Source organism: Rousettus aegyptiacus, unplaced genomic scaffold, assembly GCF_014176215.1.
Source record: "Rousettus aegyptiacus isolate mRouAeg1 unplaced genomic scaffold, mRouAeg1.p scaffold_m13_p_12, whole genome shotgun sequence".
Classification (NCBI taxonomy): Eukaryota; Metazoa; Chordata; class Mammalia; order Chiroptera; family Pteropodidae; genus Rousettus; species Rousettus aegyptiacus.
Genome location: NW_023416287.1, coordinates 11,953,758 through 11,975,670, shown reverse-complemented (window position 1 = coordinate 11,975,670; position 21,913 = coordinate 11,953,758). Strand labels below are relative to the sequence as shown.

The following is a 21,913-nucleotide window of genomic DNA, read 5'->3' as shown; positions in this document are numbered from 1 at the left end:
TTTACGGGAGAGAAACACTAGGACCAGGCCTCAGGGCATTAACACAGAGGTGTTCTCTGCAGCCTTGCTAGAATTCCTGTGAAGATGGCAGCAGCCTAAATGTTGACCAGCAAAGACACAGTGAATAAGGAACAGGGAAATTAATCCCACATTGTACAATGTGATGCAGATTTTTTTTTTTTTTAAAAAAAGGTTAAGTCTCTATGTGTTGACATGGAAAGATGCCTGTGAGAAAAATGTGAGCGGCTGAACAGTATGTAGTGTATGGCCTATTTTCGGGGCGGGGGTGGGGGTGGGGTGGGGAAGGTGTATGAAATATGTAGATTAGGACATGCACAAAAGTCTGGAAAGGACAGTCACCATCTAGTTAACAGCAGTTGTCTCTAGAAATGAAATTGAAGATGAGTTGGAGGAGAAGCTTCCACTTTTTATTTCATGTTCTGTTCTTCCATACCCTGTTATTCTTTAATATAATTTATGCAATACCATTATGTTGTTGTTGTTGTTGTTGTTGTTGTTTAAACCAGCTTTGAGAGAACAGGACAGGAGGAGCTTGGTGGGGCGGAGACAGTGACAGCTTTGGAAAGGGGCAGGACCCAGGGTTCTAACCTGATTCGCTGGCTGCCCTTTGGCCAGCTGCCGCCCCTCTCGGGGCAGGGTAGGGGTGGGAGGGCTGTCCCCTGCGGATGGATGTATTGGTGGAGGGCAGGAGTGGGGTGTGCAGGGCTCCTCCAGGGCACAGTAGAGCAGCCAGTTTTTAAAGCACTAGAATGACTCGGATTTGGAAATCGGTTAGTCGTTTACATTTTAATGAAGAGGCAATGGAGGAAGCAGCTTGGCGTCAGACTCTGAGTCACCTACAAAGGAGGGGTCCCTGTGGGGTGGGGCGACTTTCCTCAGCTGTCCAGAAGTCCAGACCCTGACCTCACCCTGAGCTAGAACCCTTAGTCTGGGCAGCTTTAGATCAACCGGAGCAAGTCTTCTTCCATCAAGCTGGGGAGAGCTATGCCCTGGTTCCTGAGCCTCAGGTCTCTGAGGGCAGAGCGGGGCATGGGGCTCAGCTCAGCCATGGTTCTCTTTCCAGGAGGGTGCCAGGCAGTTCCAGGAGAGCTCCAGGTGGCCAGCTTTGGCTCAGCGCAAGCGAGTGCATGAGGCTGCCTCAGAAAGGCATGAGCTGCCCCTCCCTGGAGGTGTCTGTGAAAGGGCTGGTGGTCCTATCAGGGATGAGGCAGAGGGGAGATGTGTGAGACAAGCCCTTTGGATGGTCTGTTCTCCAGGCTCTGAGATAGAAGGGAAGTGATTCAGCCAGTGGGATCAGGGAAGGGCAGGTAGGAAAGTCAGCATCTGGGCTGGACCCGGGAGGGTGAAGGTGAGATTTCAGAGAATAGAAATGTGATGATGTTGAAAGGGACTTCAGAACCCCTCCCTGTGAGGCAGGGCATGCACCACCAATTCACGTGAGGCTCAGGGAGCTGAAGCCACTTGCCCAAGGTCATATGACTTAAGTTGTGCAGTAGCTTTTAAAAGTTCAGAGGGTCCACAGGGCAGGCCCCATCAAGGAGCTTGTGGGTGCAGCCAGCATCGTGATTCAAGTCCAGCAGTTAATTAGTAACCGGAAGGCCCTGCAGCCAGCTCCCAGCTGGCAGGGCTGGGAAGTTGAACTTGAGCTGGTTTGGGAGCCTGAGCGAGTGGGTGACAGGTCACTCTTAACTGAGAAGTTTGTTCCGGCAGTTCAGGATTGGGGGGACCATGCAGAGAGACGGGAGGGCAGAGCTGTGCTTGGGGCTGCTCCCCAGGACCTGAGCCGGGACCCAGAGTTTTCAGGTGAGAGACTCAGCTGTGAGAGGGACACCTGACTGCCAGCCTGCTGGTCTACCAAAATGACTGACTAGCTACTCTAGTTAACTTCCTTCCTAACTACCCATTTAGTTCCTTTCCCTCCTAAAACCCTCCTTCCTTATTCCCTTTTTTCTTCCTAACTGTTCTCTCTTTCCCTTCCTTGCTTGCCTCTTTCCTAATTTCCTTTCTTCCCAACTTCTTTCCCCCTCTCTCTCCCTCCTTTCCTTTCTTCCCTTTCAACTCTCTGCCTTCTCACCCGCCTAATTTTCTTCCTTCCTAACTAACCAGTTTACATCCTCACTTCCTTTCCACTAACTTCATACCTTCCTTTTCTAAATTCTTCTTTTTCTTGGGTGGCTGGCTTTGGTTCCGAGCAAGTGAGTGCCAGAGGGCCAGACTACCTGGCTTTAAATCCCAGTTATGTCATTTACTAGCTATGTGGCTTGATCAAGTCACTTCACCTCTCCAAGCTTCAATGTCCTCTTCCTTCAAACAGGGATGATGATAGTTCCTAACCCCTGGCATTGTGGGAACAAAATCCGATCAAGCTGTCACTTAGCATACACTGTCATTGATTGGTATGTCATTGGCATGCACTGGGCAGGCAGGCGTGCAGATGATTCCATTATAGTAGAGTGAAGACAAATTCGAGAAGAGAAGCAGGCACAGAGAAGGGGGCAAGAAGCTTTAGGAGCAGAGAGCTGGGCAGGTGTGGGGATCACAGGCAAGGTGATGGGGGAGGGTGATGGTGGGCAATGGGCATGTCGAAGTTCCCACCAGGACTTAGTACCTAAGTATTATGTGAACGGCAACACCTCAGGAAACTTTACACAATGGTACAAAGATAAAAACAACCTACCCAGTGTCACCTTGGGTCATAGCCCTCCAGCCTTTTTTCTGTGGCTGTACACAAATGAACATATGCATGCATGTCTTTTTTTTTTTTTTTTTTTACAAAGATGGTATCCCTGGTACACCTACCATTTTGAAACCTGCTTTTTTTTGATTGACACTGTAGCACATAGATGTTCCGATATATATACATATGTGTAATTTATTGTTTTTGTCTGTTGTTGGGTAATTTTCGTTTTATATATGACGTATAATTTATCTTATAAATTCGTTTCTCGATTCATTAGATATGTCCTGGGCACCAACTATATTGCAGGCCCCGTTCTAGGTGCCGGGCATTCTACAGTGAACAAGGCAAGTCTGTGCCTTCATGGGGCTGTTCTCATTTGGAACAGAAAATAAACATAGGTGTGCAGGATAAGGTGTCAGAGAGTGGTAACTATCATGAAACAAAATATAAAGCAAAAAAAAGTGGATAGGGAATGAGCAGGACTGATTTTGTAGAGTGGCAAATCATCCTGGTTTGCCCAGGACTATACTGGTTTTCTCTCTGAAAGTCCCACATCTTGGAAACCTCTCAGTCCCAGACAAACCAGGACAATCAGTCACCAGTCATCAGAAAAGGCCTTCCTGAGAGGTCCCATCCAAGAGGTTTGTTAGCGGAAGCCAGCTGTGCAGATGTCTGGGGGAAAGAGCATTCTACACAGAGGGAAAAGTAAGCGCAAAGGGCAGGAGGCCAAAGGACACCCTGTGTGTTTGAGGGACAGCAAGAAAGCCAGAGAGGCTGGAACGTCATGAGAGGCAGAGCAGTGCAGACAAGGTGGAGGTAGAGACAGGAGCCAGCTCAGGTGGAATCCCATAGCCCACGGTAAAGACTTTGGACTTTGATCCTGGATGTGAGGGGAAGCAACGAAATCCATGCTCTGGCTTTTGCTGGAGAAAGATTGTGGTGAGTAAACACAGATAGAGAATCAGTAGGGAAGCTATTGCAGTGATCCATGCACGTGATGCCGGCGGCTCAGGCAGGGTGGTGGCGGCAGTGATTTCTGGTTGTATTTGGAAGGTAGAGTCTAATGGGATTTCATGGTGGAGTGGAGGTGGGATGAGGGTTCCAGGTTCCTAGAATGAGTTCCAAGTCACTAGCCTGAACTTTTGAGTAGTTGGTCATGCCGTTGCTGAGACAGGAGACTGAAGGAGGGGCAGGCTAGGCAGAGTGGAAGGAACGTGAGTCAAGACTTTTGTTTTGGACACATCAAGAGGGAGGTGCCTCCGGATGTCTAATTAGCAAAGTATCAAGGAAGCAGATAAGTAAATCCAGAATTCAAGAGAGAATCAGACATAGAGAGATACATTTGGGAATTATTGAGTATAGTCGGTGCCTAAGGCCATTAAACTGGTTGAGACCAACTAGGGAACAAGTGTAGATAGAGGTCCAAGGACGAGCGCTGGGACAGGCCAGTGTTTAAGGGCAAAAGGAGAGGAGAACCCAGCAGAGGAGGTAGAGGGAGAGCAGTCAGTGAGGCAGAAGGAAAACCAGGAGCTCCTGACACAAGTGGAAGAAGCAGGTGTGTCAGATCCTTCCAAGAGGCTGAGCGGAATGAGGGTGAAGAGGCATCACTGGCTCTGGCACTTGGAGGTCACTGGCCCACCGTTTTGGGGGTACATTGGGACAGAAGCCTCTTTGTAATGGGTTTAGCAGAGCAAAGGAAAAGTCGTGGAGACAGTCCAGACAACTCTTTCAAGGAGTTTAACTGAAGAAGGGAACGGAGAACTAGAGAGCATCTGGAGGGGGGTGTAAGGTCAGGAGAGGGAGCCACGGCAGCGGCAGTATTCCCGAGCACCCCGTTTTCCTGTTTTAAACGGTGCTGCTAAATGAAGGCGCCACCAGGGGCTTGTCATTGGAAAGAAATGTCCTTGTCCTGGGCGTGTGTTTTGTCAACATGACATCTGCCCACCTGCGTGTTGGTTCAATGTTTCTATTTTGGTGGAAGATGGAAGGCTCTGATATTGTTCATTCAGGTTTTTCTTGGCCGATACCCCGAGAAGCCCTTGAAAACCCCCGAGATCACCGGGCTCAGGTCCCTCCCTGACCAACCCTCTCGGCCCGGGCCCCGTGGATTCCTCCATTGTGGTGAATTATAGAGGTCTGTGTGTGGCATGTGGTGGCGGCCACACAGAAAGGTCCAGAAAGGAAGGGGCTGTGTCAGGCCCTGTCAACTCTTTCATTCCCCCAAAACACTCCTCATGAGCTCCAGGGGAGAGGAAGGAGCCTGTGAGTACCCAGTTATCACACCAGGCAACAAGAACCCTAGAGCCAAGGTGCCGGCTGGGACCATGTTTTCTGCCTCTCACACAGCTCAAGAGCTGTGGGCCAACCAGCCCTACCCTGGGGCCAGCAGGGAAAGGTCCGAAAGGCCAAGAACAGGTGGACTGAGCCAGACACTGGGCTCCAGATTCTCCTGAAACATCTGCAGGTTCTTGGGAGGCTTAAGGCTCTCTGCTGCCATGATTGATGACCCAGAACCTCACCTTCAGCCCCAGATGGTCTACACTGGGCCTAGGTAGGCCTTGGGAGTGTCTTCTTACAGACAGAGCCTCTGCACGTGCGTGCGCGCGCACACACACACACACACACACACACACACACTTTGCGAATGCACAGTCACAGATACGCTGACATACTGACAAAATTATACAGATGTGTCACCATGACACACACTAACAACAGAGCACATGCAGTCATCTACAGAGACTCACGCACTGACGCAAATACCTTGACGTAGGGACACACTGACACAACAGACAGACAGACACTCTGAAGCACACCTACACGAGACGCCTGCGTGCGCACACCGTGGTCCACACATTCACATGTTCTAACAACCCCTGAGGGTCTCCAGGGCTCCCCTGCAGCTGTTGCCTACCCCCCAGGGAGGAGATGTCCCCGAGGGAACAGAGGTCTCCGGTCCCGTCTTAAGCTCTGCTGGCTCCTGCGTGACATCAACAGCCCCCTCGCTGCTGCTGGGAGTTTCGAGCTGGGTCCAGGCCTGCACCAGGCACAGACACTGGCCCTTGTTGAGAGAACAGAGAGAGGCTCTCTTGTCCACTGCCCGTCCTCCGGCTCCAGCTGCGGGTTCTCTCCACAGCCTCTCCTCAGGCCGTTGCAGGTACGTGGGGCTAGGAGGCCAGGCCCTGGCAGAGGGGTTGTCAGGGGCAGAGTTGTGGGCTGTCTGCAGGAGCACAGGCCAAGGGCCCCAGGCTGCACTCCGTACTGTGCAGTTCTGCAGCTCGCTTTCTCTCAGGGCTCCCCAGGGCTGGGCCTCTCCAAGCAGCCTGGGCTGGGGGACTCCCCTGTTTCCCTGTGGGTACTTTCTCAGCTCTCAAGAAGGCCATGGGGTGGTGCCTCCAGGCGCCCCTTTGTAAGGATGGGCAGTCTCTATCCTGAGAGGCCAGGCTATAGTCCAGGCTCCATGGAAAGCCAAAGCTGTGCTCTTGGGATACTCTGTATGCAGCAGTCCCCAAAAGCAACTGGGCTGTCAGGTGAGATCTCAGCTATTGGCATCGACCTTCCAAGCAGGGGTGGAGCTGTGGGACCCTGGGCCCGGAGCCTAGAGATGCCAGCCTCCTCCCCACTGCAGGGTGGGGGCAGGAAAGACATTGTGCTCCTGGCTGCATAGACCAGCTGGTCTGTTTGACCTCAGCAGACACTTAGGTCTCTCCATGGCTCTGGTTCAGGGTCCCCCAGAGCAGCTGCCCTTCCGGGGGCATTAGGTGGAAGTCCTTGTGGCAGGGAGATAATAGCACAGAGGTCAGCCTGGGGCTGTCCACAGGGTTGCGACTTCCATGCCTGTGTGGGAGTCTGGGGAGCCCAGCCTGCCTCTCATAAACTGTGTGATCCTAGGCAAGTCCCTTTCCAGGCCTCAGGCTCCCTACTTTTGAAATGGGGGGGAAGGGTTCAGACCTAGCCATCCTGGACTTCTAGAGCTGCCCCGGCTCACAAGGATCTTGCTATCCTGGCTGTCCTCAGCCTTTGAAAAGACAGCCCAGGAGGGGCCACCCCTGCCATCCTCCCACCTTCCCTCCTGAGATGTGTGATTAGAGAGGCTGGGTCCAGGGGGCATCATTTCTTGTCCCATGCAGGGGTTGCTGGCTTCTGGGGTAGGAAAAGCTCAGGGTGTGGCCGGTGGATGGATGGCATTAGGGGAGGGTGGCAAGGGCAGTGGCGAATGAAGCCCCAGACAGATGAAGGCTCCCCAACCAGCTCTCTCACGCCTGTTCCTCCTCATGCCCCCCAGTGCCCATCCGATCGCTGTTACAGAATGGACTCCAGCCGTAGCCTGGCCAGGACCCCCAGTCCACAGGTGAGTGGGTCCTGGTTCCTCCACCTATCGCCAGGGGGTGCACACTTCCTCCTACGCCAAGGAAATCTAAGGAAGCATGCAGCAGCCTGGTGGGCCAACCCAGACATGGCTGGGGGACCGACGGGGGTTGCTGCGAGCTCGCAGAAGTGGGCCATTGGCAGGGTGAATTAGTCTTGGGCAAAAGCTTCAGAAAGTAAACGACGGGGGCAAATCATGGGCTTGGTCCCGAGAACATCCGGGCTCTAATTCCCATAGAGTTGTCTGTAAGTCCTTCTATGGGTCTCAGTTTCCTCACCCTCATAATTGGCATGACGGCCTGCAGCCTCCCAAGGCTGTTGTGAGGAGCAGATGAGATGGTGAGTATGTGGTGGGTAGAGGGGTGGAAGGAAGGAAGGAAGGAAGGAAGGAAGGAAGGAAGGAAGGAAAGAAGGAAAGAGATAGCCTTGTAGAGGTGTTAGAGAAGAAATCAGGGCCTGGGCCAGAGGACAGGGATGGGGCCAAGGAGTAAGGACCCGCTGATCTTAATCACCTCTTTCTGTAAATATCTTTAGCTCTCAAGGGCCAATGGGAACATCAACTTGGGGCCTTCAGCCAATCCGAAGTGAGTTCTGGTCTCTCAAGCAATTTTTTTCCTTGGCTCCCCTCATACCTGGCCTTGAGAATAAAATCCAAGTTCTCAGGTCTAGCTTCAAGAACCCCTACCATCTGGGCCCAGGACCATCCCCCAGCTTTATCTCCTGCTCAGTCCCCAGCCTTCGTCCATGCCAAGACCAGTGCCTGGAATGCCCCAAAAGTCTTCATCGTCCACAGCTTCCTACCCTTCAGGCCCGTCTCAGGCTTTGCAGCCAGATCCCTCGGCTTCTGTGTAGTCCTGTCTGGTTTTCTCCCCACCTTGCCTGTCGTTTACTCAATTGTGAGCTCTCCAGGGCCAGGGGCCAGTCTTACAAGCCCCCTCTTGCCTGGGAGAACACGGCATTCCTCAATGGTGAGGAGATTGATTTTTGGAAAGCTTTCCGTATTCCCCACCTTCAAAATGAAAAGAAATCCCGGATTTGATCTCGGGACCAGGTTTCCCCATACTGCAAATGCTGACCTTGTTCCTCCCCCTTCTGCCAGCGCCCGGCCCACAGACTTCGACTTCCTCAAAGTCATTGGCAAAGGGAACTATGGGAAGGTGAGTGACACAGTGAAGTTGGGAGGCCCGGTCTCCCCTTCTCCAGCTTCCTCCGTCCCCCTCCTGCTTGTCGCTTCACGTGTGCAAAGAGGGAGCTCACGGCCTGCAGGATCGCGGACGCAGAGCGGAGCTGGGGGCCGTCAGGGGAGTCGTCACCCGTGGGGCCTTGCATCTGTGCTTCCCCTCAGGTGCTGCTGGCCAAGCGCAAGTCCGACGGGACGTTCTACGCAGTGAAAGTGCTGCAGAAAAAATCCATCTTAAAGGAGAAAGAGGTACCAGAGCTTAGGCACTGGCGTTTGCTCTCCTACTCCTCGCCCCCCACCCTAGGGTGGCTTCTCAAGATGAGCCCAACTATTGAGTCTATGGGATGGATGCAGGTGGGGTCACAGCAGGCGGTTAGGTGGTACCTGGGATGCCGACCTTTTGAGGAAGGCAGGCCGACCTCACCCGCAGGGTCTTCGGAAGGACCCAGTCCCAGCCCTCTGCCTTCCCCTGGGAATTCAAGGCCCCACGGAGGACAAGTCCTCTGCCTTGCCTAGGTGCCAGCCTCCCCATCCGCGCAGGGTGGGGTCACACTTTATACTCTCCAAAGACCCTTCAAGCTGCAACCGTCCTGGAGTTCTAGATACTTCAGCTGATTTGACTCTCTTGAACTCCAATCCCATGAGGAGGCCAGAGCAGGCCCAGAGAAAGGATTGAATACCAAGTCAGAGGACTCGGGAAGGGAAATTCTGTTAACAAGGACATTGTAGGGGTGGGTAAGGAGGTCTTGCTGAGGGAGGTGTCCTTGTAGCTAGCCTCGAAGGTAAAATTCCAGTCATCTAAAAAGGGGGTGACCAGGCAGGAGAAACGGCATGAACAAAGGCATGACTGTGGACTCATTTATGCAGTACTCATTTCTGCTCTGCTTATCGCCGGGGGTTGGGGTACAGGGCTTTCCGATCCAGGGGCTGGAGCTGCACCCACATGGACTGGTGGGGGATGAGGCCGACCACGCACAACCCTGAATACTAGGCAAGGAGCCGGGCCTGGCTCTGAGAGCAATAAGGAGCCACAGAGGGTGTTTGAGTTGGGGCACAAGACAGTCTCGGGCAGGTCAGTCCCTGTGGCGAGGCCCCGTGGGCTGTGACACGTGCCCCGGTCTGTGTGACCCCGCAGCAGAGCCACATAATGGCAGAGCGCAACGTGCTTCTGAAAAACGTGCGGCACCCCTTCCTCGTGGGCCTACACTACTCCTTCCAGACGGCCGAGAAGCTCTACTTCGTGCTGGACTACGTCAACGGGGGAGAGGTGAGTGGGCCCGCACGGAGTCCCCCAGGCCGGCTCTTAGCTGGGAGCTGCCCATCCCACACGCCCGCTGCGTATACTGGGGTCTGGACTGACTGCACCTCGTCCTTACAACAGACCCTTTTTGTAGTGGAAGAAACTGAGCCTCAGAAGCTAACTCACTTGCTCAAGGCCACCCAGCGGGTACCCTGACTGGAAGTGACTGATCACAGTGGTAAAAAGAGACCTCAGGCCACCTGGTGACTCAGGAGCACAGCTGGATAAGCCCAGCTCCCTCCAGGACATCACTCTGTGTCTCTGGGCAAGTGGCAAAACTTAGTGGGGTCCCCTCAGTGACCCTAGATTTAACCTCTGTAACCTTATGCCTTTTGGCCTGATGCTAAGGGGAGAATTTTTGTCCTGCATCCCTAAGTCCCTTCGCAGAGGTGAAGGTTTTCACATACCAGCAAAAAAGACCAAAGCAGTTGGCCCATGGGCAGATCTAACCTGGGATCAGTTTGACTCAGACATAAGGATCTTATCACCTGGGTTGGAGGAAAAACACATCTTTGAACCACCCAGTTTCAAATTCCAGTTCTGCCGATTGCGTGCTCTGTGACCTTGGCAAGTCCCCTGATGGCTCTGGCCCCTCCCAGTTTCCTCTTAGGTGACACTGGCTTCATATTTGATATCTTGAAGGTAGTCATGAGGATCAAACGAGATATGATATGTGAAAGATTCTGGTTTAGAGCCTGGAACACAGGTGCTCAATCCACGCTACTTAACCTCCCCCGCTGACCCTTTAGATGCCCATGACTGCGCTGCGGAGAGGGGGCCGGCATGCCCTTTGTCACCTGAGTACACTGCAGCTCAGAGAGGGGGAGACTTGGCCAGCTGCCCCCGCCCTGCGCCCTGGGAGCTGGAGTTCCCCCGGGAAACCCTCTTATGTGCCTACCCCCCCTCCAGCTCTTCTTCCACCTGCAGCGGGAGCGCCGGTTCCTGGAGCCCCGGGCCCGGTTCTATGCTGCCGAGGTGGCCAGCGCCATCGGCTACCTGCACTCCCTCAACATCATCTACAGGTGAGACCTGCCTGTGGCTCGGAGCCAGGCCCAGCCTCCTGCCCCAACGGTCAGGGGTGGTGTGGGTCCCTACATCGTGGTGAAATCCTCATGAACTTGGTCCTTTTTCTGAGAAGGAGTAGGGTGGGAGCCTCTTCCTTTCCAGGATCGAGTGCCTGTCCTCCCTGGGCTCTCCCTTGACATCTGTGAGCCTGCACGAGTAGTCCAGCCGCCAGGACTCCAGGTCTCCAGCTCTCCTCGCTGAGTGGCTGAGCCATCACAGAGCGCACTTCTCTTGTTTTCTGCAGGGACCTGAAACCTGAGAATATTCTCTTGGACTGCCAGGTGTGTGTGTGTGTGTGTGTGTGCGTGTGTGTGTGTGTGCGCGCGCGCGCGCGCATGCACGCCCACGTAGGTGCACATGTGTGCTGTGTACCCACAAGTGTGTATGCATGGGTATGCATGCATTGTGCATGCATACATATGGGTAGGGGTGCATTCAAGTAACTGTGTGCATATGTGCTCATACATGTGTACATGCATACATGTGTTCATCCTGTGCACATGAGACCATGTGTGTGTGCACATGTATGTGCATGAGTGTGTACATGGGGTCCCTGGGGGAGGCAGGGGTGGAGCCAGGTGGAGGCTCGTGGATTTTGTAGTCTCCCCAAGTCTTAGACTGGGTTTGCTGGAAACAGACTCTGAGATGAAGCACTGGGAACAGAAGGTTACCGGGGAACGCTCTCGGGAGATCTACCTTTAAGGGGGTGAGGAGGCAGGATTGCGCAGAGGAGGATGCTCACCTGCATTGTGGTTGCAAGCGAGATCAGCTGATCTTACAGGGGTCCAGAGGGCCTGAGCTGGGATGGCTCTGTTCCAAATTGAAGCAAAGAGGCTGGGCATTTGAGTCCCTGCACCAGTCAGTCATTGGGTAGGGATCGCCCCTTGAGTGGGGCATAACTTTGGGTAAGGGCAGTATCCCAGTGGCAGGATGGGCATGACAGCTCCTAAGGAGGGGACCTGGGCAGAGCTCTGCAGTTCCACTCACTCTACAACCACCACCAGCCATCCTCCTGCCCAGCTGCCCCAAGGTGTGGCTGCTTTCTGGGTCTCAAGCCCTTTGTTAAGGGAGCTGCTGCCATGGGCCCCTCCCGCAAGGACATTCTGGAGCTGCTGCCATTCTAGGGCATGGGTCCTAGTCAGTGGTGAGCTGGGTGGACACTGGAATGCCGTCTTCCCACCTCGCCCCTGTGTTTCCCCAGCATCCAGTCTCTGAGTGAAACCTCCAGCCTCTGCTGGGGGCATCAGACCCCGTAACCAGCTGCCTTGGGATGTGGTATCTGGGCTTTGGAGTTCGGGTTGTCCATACCTTTATCTCAGGCCACCCTCTTGCCCCTGCCTTCCCTCCTCCACAGGGACATGTGGTATTGACGGATTTTGGCCTCTGCAAAGAAGGTGTGGAGCCAGAGGAGACCACATCCACGTTCTGTGGCACTCCCGAGGTGAGCTAGACCTCCTAGGAGAGGGCCAGCCATGAGGGGGTGAGTCCGCAGCTCCTGATTAGAGCCAACAGGTGATATCTGAGGGGCTCCCTGCTTCCACCAAACGCTTCCCTGAGCTGCCTGTGCACGCAGCCTTGGTTTGCTTCTCTGTATAATGAGGGCACCGGCTTTAGGGGTTGCTGGGACCCGGCCAGCTGTCATTGGTGACTGCCACGGTGATGTCCAATAGAAACAGAAACATTAATGCAAACCATGTATGTAATTGAAAAATTTCCAGAAACCACATTTAGAAAGTAAACAGAAACAGGTGAAATTAATTTTAATAATATATGTTAATTAACCTGATATATAGAAAATATTGTCATTTCAATACAGAATCAATATAAAATTGTTGAGATTTTTTTTCTAAGTCTTTAAAATCGGTGTGTATTTTACACTTTTGGTCCGTCTCAGCTCAGATCAGCCACATTTCAAGTGTCTAGTGGCCACATGTGACCAGTGGCTGCTGTATTGGACAGCAGTACCCTACAGAGTGAAGTTCACGTGCAACAGGAGGGCCTGGTCTGACAGTTAAGTGTGAAACACTGGCCTTCTGACCTCCTCCAGCCACCAAGAGCCTGAAGAGTTAAAATTTGTGGGTCTCAGAAGTAACTTATACACATCTGTCCTGCCAAGGCCTCCCTGCAGCCTCGGGTTCAAACTTTTCCTTGAAGTCTCACTGGTGTTGACCCTTGGACCTTGGACTCGAAGAGGTTCTCAGATGCTTGCATACATTTGGTGGGGGGCGGGGGCTGAGGCTGCAGGACTGGAAAACCCCTCCTTATCTGGCATGGGGCAGGACTTCAGCTGCTCTGTTTTTCTCCCTTGGCTTGAAAATCTGGGTTTCAGATCTCAGCTGAGCCTCCTCGATTTGGTTTTAGGGTAGCTTATGGATAGATGACATCTCCGAGCAGGAGCCACTGTCTGTGTTTGTGTGTGGCAGGGTGTCCGCTGGGCAGCGCTGGCTTCCCAATGCCTGACAGCCCAGCCATCCCTTCCTTGGACATTGCCAGGGACAGGGATCAGGGGATACGGCACCCTGGCTCACATAGGAGATGTGTGGCCCCAACATGTCATCTCTTCCATGATCTTTTCCTCCCAGTGCCTTGTTCACAAATGGGGAAACTGAGGCTGAGAGTCTTTCAGACACATGTGTTTTCTCTCAACAGTACTTGGCTCCAGAAGTGCTTCGTAAAGAGCCTTATGATCGGGCAGTGGACTGGTGGTGTTTGGGGGCTGTTCTTTATGAGATGCTGCATGGCCTGGTGAGTGGGGTATTGCTGTCTGCAATGGACATCTGGCTCTGGGGAGAGATGGGAGTGGGTCTCTCCCTTGTGTCACCTGCTCAGGCTCCTCAAGGAGCCGAATGAGCCATCTCTCCACTCTAGGCTAAAAAAGATAATGCCAGAGTGAATACAAGGATTACATACATTTTTCCCAATAATGTCAGTTCAGCACTTTATAATACACCATCTCCTGTTACTCCTTTGGTGCCTCAGAGGAGCCTTGGGAGGCCAACTGCAGGAAATGGATTTGCTCTTATTGTACGGAAAGGAAGACAGGTCCAGAAAGGGCACAGTGCTGGTCGGTTGTGGAACGATTGGGCCCTGGACCCAATCCTAGGCCATCTGCTTAGATGGAGTCATGTGTAGACTCGCCCCAGGCCAGGCTTCACTCTGGGGTGGCTTCGCCAAGAGAGCTTAGAGGATATGAAGGAACAGGCTCTGTGGAGTCTGGGGAAGGAAGAACATCAGGAAAGAGGGACTCTGCATACATACGGTTTGGGGTCTGACTCTCTTCCAAGTTTTGTGACAGGCTTAATCTCTCTGAGCCTTTTCTTCTTATCGGAAAAAGTACTTTCTCAAGGCATGGTTTGTAAGGCTGGGATAAAATGATGACAGGGAAAGTGCTAACTGTGGTGCATATGCTGGATTGAGAGGTGGGATAAGGGACATTCCTTGCAGGTCCACAAACCTCACTAATAAGGAGACTCCTCAGCCTTCCCAGCAGCCCTCCCCTACTGTTCTGGGAGCCCAGAAGTTTCTGTCCCTCTCCAATCTGCAATGTGAGCCATTGCACAAAACACAGGTCTGGCTGAATCCTTCCAGCTACCCAGCTTTGCTCCATCCAAGTCTTCCTGAGACCTGTGCCCACTTGAGCTTGGATGATCCTCCAGCTCTCTCCCTCTCTCACCAGCCGCCCTTCTACAGCCAAGACATATCCCAGATGTATGAGAACATTCTGCACCAGCCGCTGCAGATCCCCGGGGGTCGGACGGTGGCCGCCTGTGACCTCCTGCAAGCCCTTCTCCACAAGGACCAGAGGCAGAGACTGGGCTCCAAAGAAGACTTTGTAGGTGACCTGGCAGTGGAGCACTGGCCCTTTTGGAAGCTCTCAGGTTCCTGCAGAGGCAGCTCAGAAGCACATGACATGTATCCAGCTGTCCTGTAAAACCAAGCACTGCCAATTTGTTCATTAGCCAATTCACAGCACTTGCCTACCCATCCCTGGCCAGCTTAAAGACCAGGGCTTTCACTGAAGACTGGTCCCCTCCTTCCAGGTGAAACCTGCATCCTAAAAAAATAAGTATGATTTCAAAAATAAGGTATACATTCATACAGATCAAAATCCAAGGGATATTGAGAAAAAGTCCCTCTGGCCACTCATTCCTTAATTTAGAAGCAACCAGTGTCACCAGGATATTCTGGAGATATTTTGTACCTGGCTTTTTAACAAGCCCCAGGAGGTGGTGTTCTGATATAGGGAGCCGGAAGCTCATTCCTTGAGAAATACAGATAGGGAGAAGGTCCTGCTGGGACAGGAGGAAGTTGGCGCCAAGATTGATTTGAAGAAGTAGTGAAACATGCACAGGGCTGAGTCTCTGGGAACCTGCAGCTCTTCTTGGAGCTTTACTGCCCAACCCTTCCTTAATGAGTTTATTTGGTCTGTTTCTCTGGTTTGCATTCTGGAAGAGTTGAGAGGCAGAGTGGGGCAGGGTCCCCAAGGTCCTTCCGGGACCACGAAGGCAGGTTCTTCCATCTTGTTCAATGACATACCTCCAAAGCCTACTATGGCGCTGGCACAGAGTAAGTGCTTAGAAAATAGTTCTAGAATAAACAAATGCTATGGGGGAGAAGGATTTGGGTTGCAGATGATGGCGAAGGGGAGAGGCCTGGCTGCAGAATACTCTTTTGTCCTAGGAACCCAGCTGGAAGTGCAAGTTACTTTCCCAGGAAAGGTTTCGGGGCTTGACAGCCACTTGCCAGTAGAGCTGGAGGTCCAGGGCATGTGGGGGTGGGGTGGCAGTGCCTATGGGGAGGGCTGCTTGTGATCGGCACCTTCTTCCTGTAGCTCGAGATAAAGAACCATGTATTCTTCAGCCCCATAAACTGGGACGACTTGTACCACAAGAGGCTGACTCCACCCTTCAACCCAAATGTGGTAAGAGGTCACCGCATTTTGGATTCTGGGTTCCTAGGCCTGGTGGGAGTTTGGAGGGTATCCGGGCCAACTCTCTATAGATGAGAAAACCAGGGGTCCACGAGGCTCCATGATTTCGCCAAGGCCACACAGTAAGTTAGAGGCAGAACTGGGTCCAGAACCCAGACGTCCTCACTGCCAGTTTAGCTCTGTGATGAACCATGCTTCTGCTCCTTTATTTTAGCACCAATAACCCTCATTGAATAGCCCTTCACAGTTTTTAAAGTACTCTGTGTTACACAGCATACCCGGACAGAGCCAAGCACTGTAAAGGTGTTTTTTTCCCTTTATGGTTAGCTTTTTTCCTGATAATAAAAATGACATATTCATTGTAGAAAATGTGTGAAACAGAAGAGTAGAGCAGAAGGGAGAAAGGACTTATTATTTCACTACTCAAGAGAAACCATAGATGCCATGTTTCCTTCCAGTCTTTTTTCAATGTGGTTTTTACACAGGCGATGCTTTAGATGTATAGATACTCCTCCCCCTCTCTCTTTTTTTTTTTACTAAAAACTTTACCATTATTTTCCAAAGCTACGTAAAACTTTAAAGTATCATTTTACTATTTCACCCCTATGCTGGTGACATAATTTATTCGACTATGCTAATGGTGAACTTTAGGTTATTATCATTTTTTCTTTATCATAATGTACTGATGAACTTCTTTAAGCATCTATCTTTGCCCAGAGGTCTGATTTTTTTTTTTCCTTGAGATGGATTCCGTGTGGGGAATTAGCAGGTCAAAAAATGTGAACGTTTTTAGGTTCTCGATCTGTATGGCCTTCACTGCGCATTAGGGAACACGATCCACTTCCGACCGGAATTCTCACCTTCCCCTCTGTAGCATGTGTGGTGGTGTGTTTTGCTTTGCAAATTTGTTCAGTAAAATATGGCCTCTCATATTATTTTAATTTATATTTCTTTGATTTATAGTGATGGTGGTTTTTAAACGTTAATTAGCAGTGATAGTATGAATGAAAGGAGCCCCATTCAGAGTGGATATTGGAGGTTCTCTTGGCCACCTGGAATATGTCAAGCAGAGTCAAGTTCCCTTCATCCAAGCAGTCTGCACACCTCAACACTGTTTACATCTTGCTATTTCCATCTTTCCTTTGGTGAATTACTTGTTCACGAACATGTCTTTGAGTACCAGATTCTTGACATCAGTTGTCAGATAGAATACACTCAGTCCAGACACCTGAAAAATTTCTTTATCTGAGGATTTTATAAGAGACCTTCTGGATCATATTGAACATATACCCTGAAATGAGAATAATAAACAAAAATACTAGACAGGGAGGTAATTGAATGCAATGCATGGACCCCAGAGTGAGACGAACCAGGGGTGGATTCCTGGTTCTGCCACCTACCACCTGTGAGACCTTGAGTAAGTTTGAATAGCATCAAAATCTTCATTTGTAAAAGGGGGGAGAGAGAGAGAGACAGAGACAGAGAGACAGAGAGACAGAGAGAGAAGAAAGAGGGAAGGAAGGAAGGAAGGAAGGAAGGAAGGAAGGAAGGAAGGAAAAGAAAGTTACCTGCCTTGTCTAGAGCCACACAGGTAACAGGGCCAGGACCAGGATTCACATTCTGGTCTTGGAACTCTGAGCCCTGAGGTCTTTTTAAGAAGCTGAAAGCCATGGTCTGTTCCTTCCCACAACCTAAAGGCTTGCATGCTGAAGCAGATCTGCAGACCCTTTCCACTTGCTCACTTGCTTACTTCATAAAACCCAGGTGGCCCCTTTTCCACAGATCGTGCCTCCTCCATGGAGAGGTTTTATCAGTTAGCTCTTGCTGCATGACAAGCCACCCTCAAACTAGGTGGCTTATTTCATTCTGATTCTGTGGGTCAGTTTGGCGTTTTTTTGTTTGTTTGTTTTTGTTTTTTGGCCTGAGCTCTGCTGGGCTCTCTCATATCAGTGTGTAGTTAGCCGGTCAGTGGGCAGTTCTGATCTAGAATTGCCTCACTCACACGCCAGCCAGTTGGCAGGCAGCTGGGACAACTGGGTTCTCCTTTGTGAAACCCCTTGTACTCCAGCAGGCTGGCCTGGGCTGGTTCACATGGTGGCCTGAGGGCTCCAAGTGCGGCAAGAGAGACCTCGCCATGTGCATTTTTCAAGCCTCTGATTGCATCACATTTGGTAATACCCCATTGGCTTAAGTGAGTCACACGACTAACTCATATTAAAGGGATAGAAAAATAGACTCCACCTCTGGATGGCAATGGAGAATTTGTGACCATTTTTATAATCTCCCACACAGATCTTTCTCCAAAATAACTAAAGCATCCCAGTCACTCTCTACCATGTTACCCTATTTTTTTTTATAAGACCTATCAACGGCCCGAATTATCTATTTGTCTATTTGTATACATGCTTATTATCAATCCTCCTACTCCCTCCATAACATAAGCTCCATGGAAGCAGAGGCCCACTCTATTTTGTTCTTCTGTATTCTCAGTGCCACGAACAGTGCCTGGTAGGCATTCCGTAAGTATGTTGTCTAGACTTGTCTGAGGCTTGATGTGGAGCAGGGCATCAAGGAGTTAGAGGAATTGATATGTGGTTATTGGATTTCACGGAATAAAATGATGGGTAAGTGACTCAGAGGGGAGACTCAGCATTTTTCTTAGGGCTTGTGGGTTCTTTCGGTGGCTCTGGCCCCGGGCTTCCCATTTCATCATTGGCTTCTATTCACAGGCAGGACCTGCCGACTTGAAACACTTTGACCCAGAGTTCACCCAGGAATCCGTGTCAAAGTCCATTGGTTGCACTCCTGATACTGTGGCCAGCAGCTCCGGGGGCTCAAGTACATTCCTGGGATTTTCCTATGTGCCAGAGGATGATGCTGTCTTAGATTGCTAGACGCGCCTGTGAAACCACGGAAAGCTGCTATCTGTAAGGAATTACTTTCAGCTGCTAGGAACGGAGACTCAGAGTAATAATGGTTTAAATAAGATTATTATTTTTTTCCCTCCCGACCCATAAAGAATGGTGTTAGGTGGTCCAAGGCTGGTCTGACAGGTCAGCAGATTCGCAGAGGCTTTCCGTATTTTGCTCTGTCATCCTTGGCAAATGATTTCAATATTAGTTGCTACTTTATCATAAGGTGGTTACTGGAGCTCTAGCCACTACTTTTGTGTTCTGGGCAGGAAAAAAAAATAAAAAGAAGAAAGGAAGTAAGAGCAAAAGGACACTTGTACAGTTTCTCAGAAGCTCTACCTGACGACTTCTGCTCGTTAGCCACAAACTCCTCCCTGCAATGGAGGCTGGGTACGTGACTTATCTATCAGCTGGCACATTGCTACCCCTAATAACACAGGTGTTCCGACACTAAGAGAGAAGCAGAAAACATTAGGTAGGCAACCAGGGATCCTCTTGGTATTTAGATTTTGATCTCAAAGTGTTAAAATGACAAGAGATGTGACAAGCTTATATGTCTGACCCAACATCCTCTTATTTTTGTATGTTTGATGGTATCTTTCTTTGTTGTGGGTGGTATCAGACATTCGTTATTAGGTTTGTCTGCCTGGCATCCGAACCCCTTCTATGTTCAGGGAACCTCCATGTTTATGAGCCGGGACGAGGGACAAAAACTACAACTTACAGTAGCTGCAATTGTAGACACTGACTTTCCCAGTCTTCCCTGCAGCCAGGGCCAGGCACATGGCCCAGGGATGCACCTGTGACAGATTCAGATTCAAGAACCTGGGAGCTCTCTTTCATGTGGTAGCTGTGGTGACAGCACCCACAAAAAACCATTTCTGCCGTAGAAGTGTCAACAATGCAAACCTTAGCAAACGGGACTCAGTGGCAGCAGCGGCAACAACAGTTTCTTTACCAGATCAGTGCTGCAATGTCACTATTACTGGGAAGCCTTGAGCTTTGTCCTCTAGCTTTCCAGTGGTTTTGACAGCTTCTGATCCTTTCAAAACCCTCCTCTTTGGCTTAATTGGCCAGAGTCAGCTTTGGAACACCAGCTTGTGCTGGACTAGTTTGTGCTAGATTCTTTCAGGTCTTTTATCAGTTTTATCCAAAGGGCCCTAAGGTAGAAACTATTACTATCCTCTTTTAACCAGTGAAGAAACAGGATCAGAATTGTTCCTTGCCTGAAGGTCACATAGCTAAGGGCCAAAGCTGAGACTTAGAGCCCTATAAGCTGACTCCAGGGCTCTCACAAGTAATTTTTGTGCTTGGCTGCCTTTCACTCTGGCTGTTAGATCCAATAGAATGGCTGTCGATCACTTCTTGGCCTTTTGGCTAAGATAAAGTATAGTGTTTGTTCTCATCAGGATGACTGTCAAAATGTCTAGTGAGAGCCAAGTCAGGAATTGGCCAGAATAAGCTAGGTGGTGGGAAATTGGGTGTTGAGACTTTCAACTGCCAAGTTCATGTCTGAGCCTGGCTGCTAAGTTCATGCTGTGCCCTACCTTACCTGCCCCTGTATATCTGGCATGTTTTGGGCTCCATGGGAAGCCCAGGCCTTAGACAGGGCTGGAGGCTCTTGCAGGCTTCGTGACCAGAGCTTTCCAGCCACCTGTGGAGCTTCATGGGTTCAAGATTAGCCATTTCTCAAAGTAATTCTGGACAGAACATGTGTATGTAACACCTCATGAATTCAGGACACCCTGCACTTATTGGATGGTTCATGCTGCTTTATTTCAGTGGAAGGTGGTTTCTTTTTCATAAACTAGTAGTTCGTCACCTACTTCTGGGTGGTCTTGTTAGCTTTTTTTTTTTGTTAGTTTTTGATGTTTCTTAACATCAGTGTGTGCTAGTAACTTTATTGCCTGTCCTCTTAACTCAGTTCCACTCTTTCCCTTCCATTTTTCCAGGGCGGCCTTCTGCCGCAGGAACAGGAGAGGATGAAGCTGAAGACCATGGAAAACACACTGATGAACGCTGACTGACTAGAGATCAGGAAGAGCTACCGTTTGTTATCCTTCACCACTCTGAAACACTCTGACTTGATCTCTATCTTAATAGTATCTGTTAAATGACAAATGTGGAACATGAGAGGCTAAAATGCCCCAATTTCCCAAAGCTAAAAGACAGTGTAATTATCAGAAACGTGACAGTATTGTCAAAAGTACACAACCCGCTATGGATTGTGAAATGCATAATGGTTCTATCTGTTCTAGGACTAAAAGATCACAAAATCTTCACCAGATAGAAAATAAAGAGAAACTATGGAATTGATCATGCTACACCTATGTTTACTGAGAACACTGTTTGGTTTTTTGTTTGGTTGTTTGTTTGTTTGTTTTTTTAGGCGAGGCAACCCTTGGTTAACCTTATTTTTTATTTTTTACGCCTACAGCACCTGGTCTTCCTAGGTGGTCTCCCATCCAAGAACTAAGCAGGCCCGATCCTGCTTAGTTTCCGAGATCAGATGGGATTGGGCATGTTCAGGGTGGCATGGCCATGGATACATTGTGTTTTATGTGCATTATTTACAGTCCTCATAAGTCAGCACTTAGAAATTATTAACCTCACTTGACAGTTAGGAAACATTCGCTCAGAAAGATTAAGTGACTTACCTAGGGTCACCGGCTGGTATAATGAACAGGACTCGAACTTGGTGGCAGTTGATTCTAAGACCCTTGTTCTTTCTACAACCACCAACAGTGGAAGGTTGGTCTTCTAGCCAACGCTGATTGCACATCAGGCAGAAGGATTCCCAAGACCTGTTTCAACACTCAAGTGGCACTGCCTACTTTCCCTACAGTAGAAATACATCACTTCCATTTTTATCCCTAACTGAAGATTGTATTCACTCAATTTTGCACCCCCAAGAGAGGAATTCTATCACCTTCTTCCACTTTTTAACTTTGCAATGACAGTAGTTGTGAAAAGGCAAAAAGAGTTGTGTTTAAAGATCCCCAAACTCATACCACTACATACATGTTGATTCTAACAAACACAAATGCAAATCGCAACTGTCGGAATTCTGTTCTCATCGGGTTGAGCCAGTGAGGCGGTGACATTGCACACCAGTCCACATGTTCTCAAGGCAGGCATGGAGTGCCTCCCGGGGGAGAAGGGAGGCCTGCTCGTTGTTACTGACGTCTGGTTTCTCATTTTCGTGGCAATGGCTCTTTCGTATAAGCCATTCCTTGAATTAATGAATATCACTCTTCTTTCACGGGGGGCGCCTTTCTGCTCAGCACCGGCCCCTCACAGTTCCCGTATCACAATTTATATTTTTACTTTTTTGTAGGCTCTGGCCATGTTGAATTCCCCGCCCGGTGACGCCTAGAGGGCGAGTTCACCGCCATATCCTGAACCTGGCACTATGGCGCAAGCACTATTTCGTGTTACGCTTCTCACCACTAAATCT

The 21,913-nt window shown here is 50.3% G+C and overlaps 1 protein-coding gene and 1 pseudogene across 6 annotated transcripts; one reads left to right on the top strand and one right to left on the bottom strand.

Moving 5' to 3' along the window:
* Window positions 1-1,629: 1,629 nt before the first annotated feature.
* Window positions 1,630-20,780, top strand: SGK2 (serum/glucocorticoid regulated kinase 2). 6 transcript variants are annotated; one of them, XM_036229394.1, is made up of 15 exons: window positions 1,630-1,824; window positions 5,623-5,858; window positions 6,987-7,052; window positions 7,604-7,653; window positions 8,169-8,226; window positions 8,415-8,498; window positions 9,385-9,516; window positions 10,459-10,571; window positions 10,859-10,895; window positions 11,969-12,055; window positions 13,264-13,359; window positions 14,291-14,446; window positions 15,446-15,535; window positions 18,274-18,471; window positions 20,409-20,780. In XM_036229394.1, the coding sequence occupies exons 3-14, from the start codon at window positions 7,011-7,013 to the stop codon at window positions 18,436-18,438; spliced, it is 1,110 nt and encodes a 369-aa protein (XP_036085287.1). In that variant the 5' UTR covers window positions 1,630-1,824; window positions 5,623-5,858; window positions 6,987-7,010; the 3' UTR covers window positions 18,439-18,471; window positions 20,409-20,780. The 6 variants fall into 6 exon arrangements, with proteins under 6 accessions (XP_036085287.1, XP_036085285.1, XP_036085284.1 ...); XM_036229390.1 differs by lacking the exon at window positions 1,630-1,824 and adding an exon at window positions 2,794-3,640 and having other exon boundaries at window positions 10,477-10,571; XM_036229389.1 differs by lacking the exon at window positions 1,630-1,824 and adding an exon at window positions 2,796-3,640.
* Window positions 20,781-20,884: 104 nt separating this feature from the next.
* Window positions 20,885-21,003, bottom strand: LOC118610359 (annotated as a pseudogene).
* Between the last annotated feature and the right edge of the window lie 910 nt (window positions 21,004-21,913).

Excerpts from the sequence above, each read along its gene's own strand:
- SGK2 (XM_036229389.1), top strand. The coding sequence starts at position 3,610 with ATGCTCTGGCTTTTGCTGGAGAAAGATTGTG. Across the intron at positions 10,896-11,968 it reads ATATTCTCTTGGACTGCCAG|GGACATGTGGTATTGACGGA; the intron begins GTGTGTGTGTGT and ends CCTCCTCCACAG. Across the intron at positions 15,536-18,273 it reads CACCCTTCAACCCAAATGTG|GCAGGACCTGCCGACTTGAA; the intron begins GTAAGAGGTCAC and ends TTCTATTCACAG.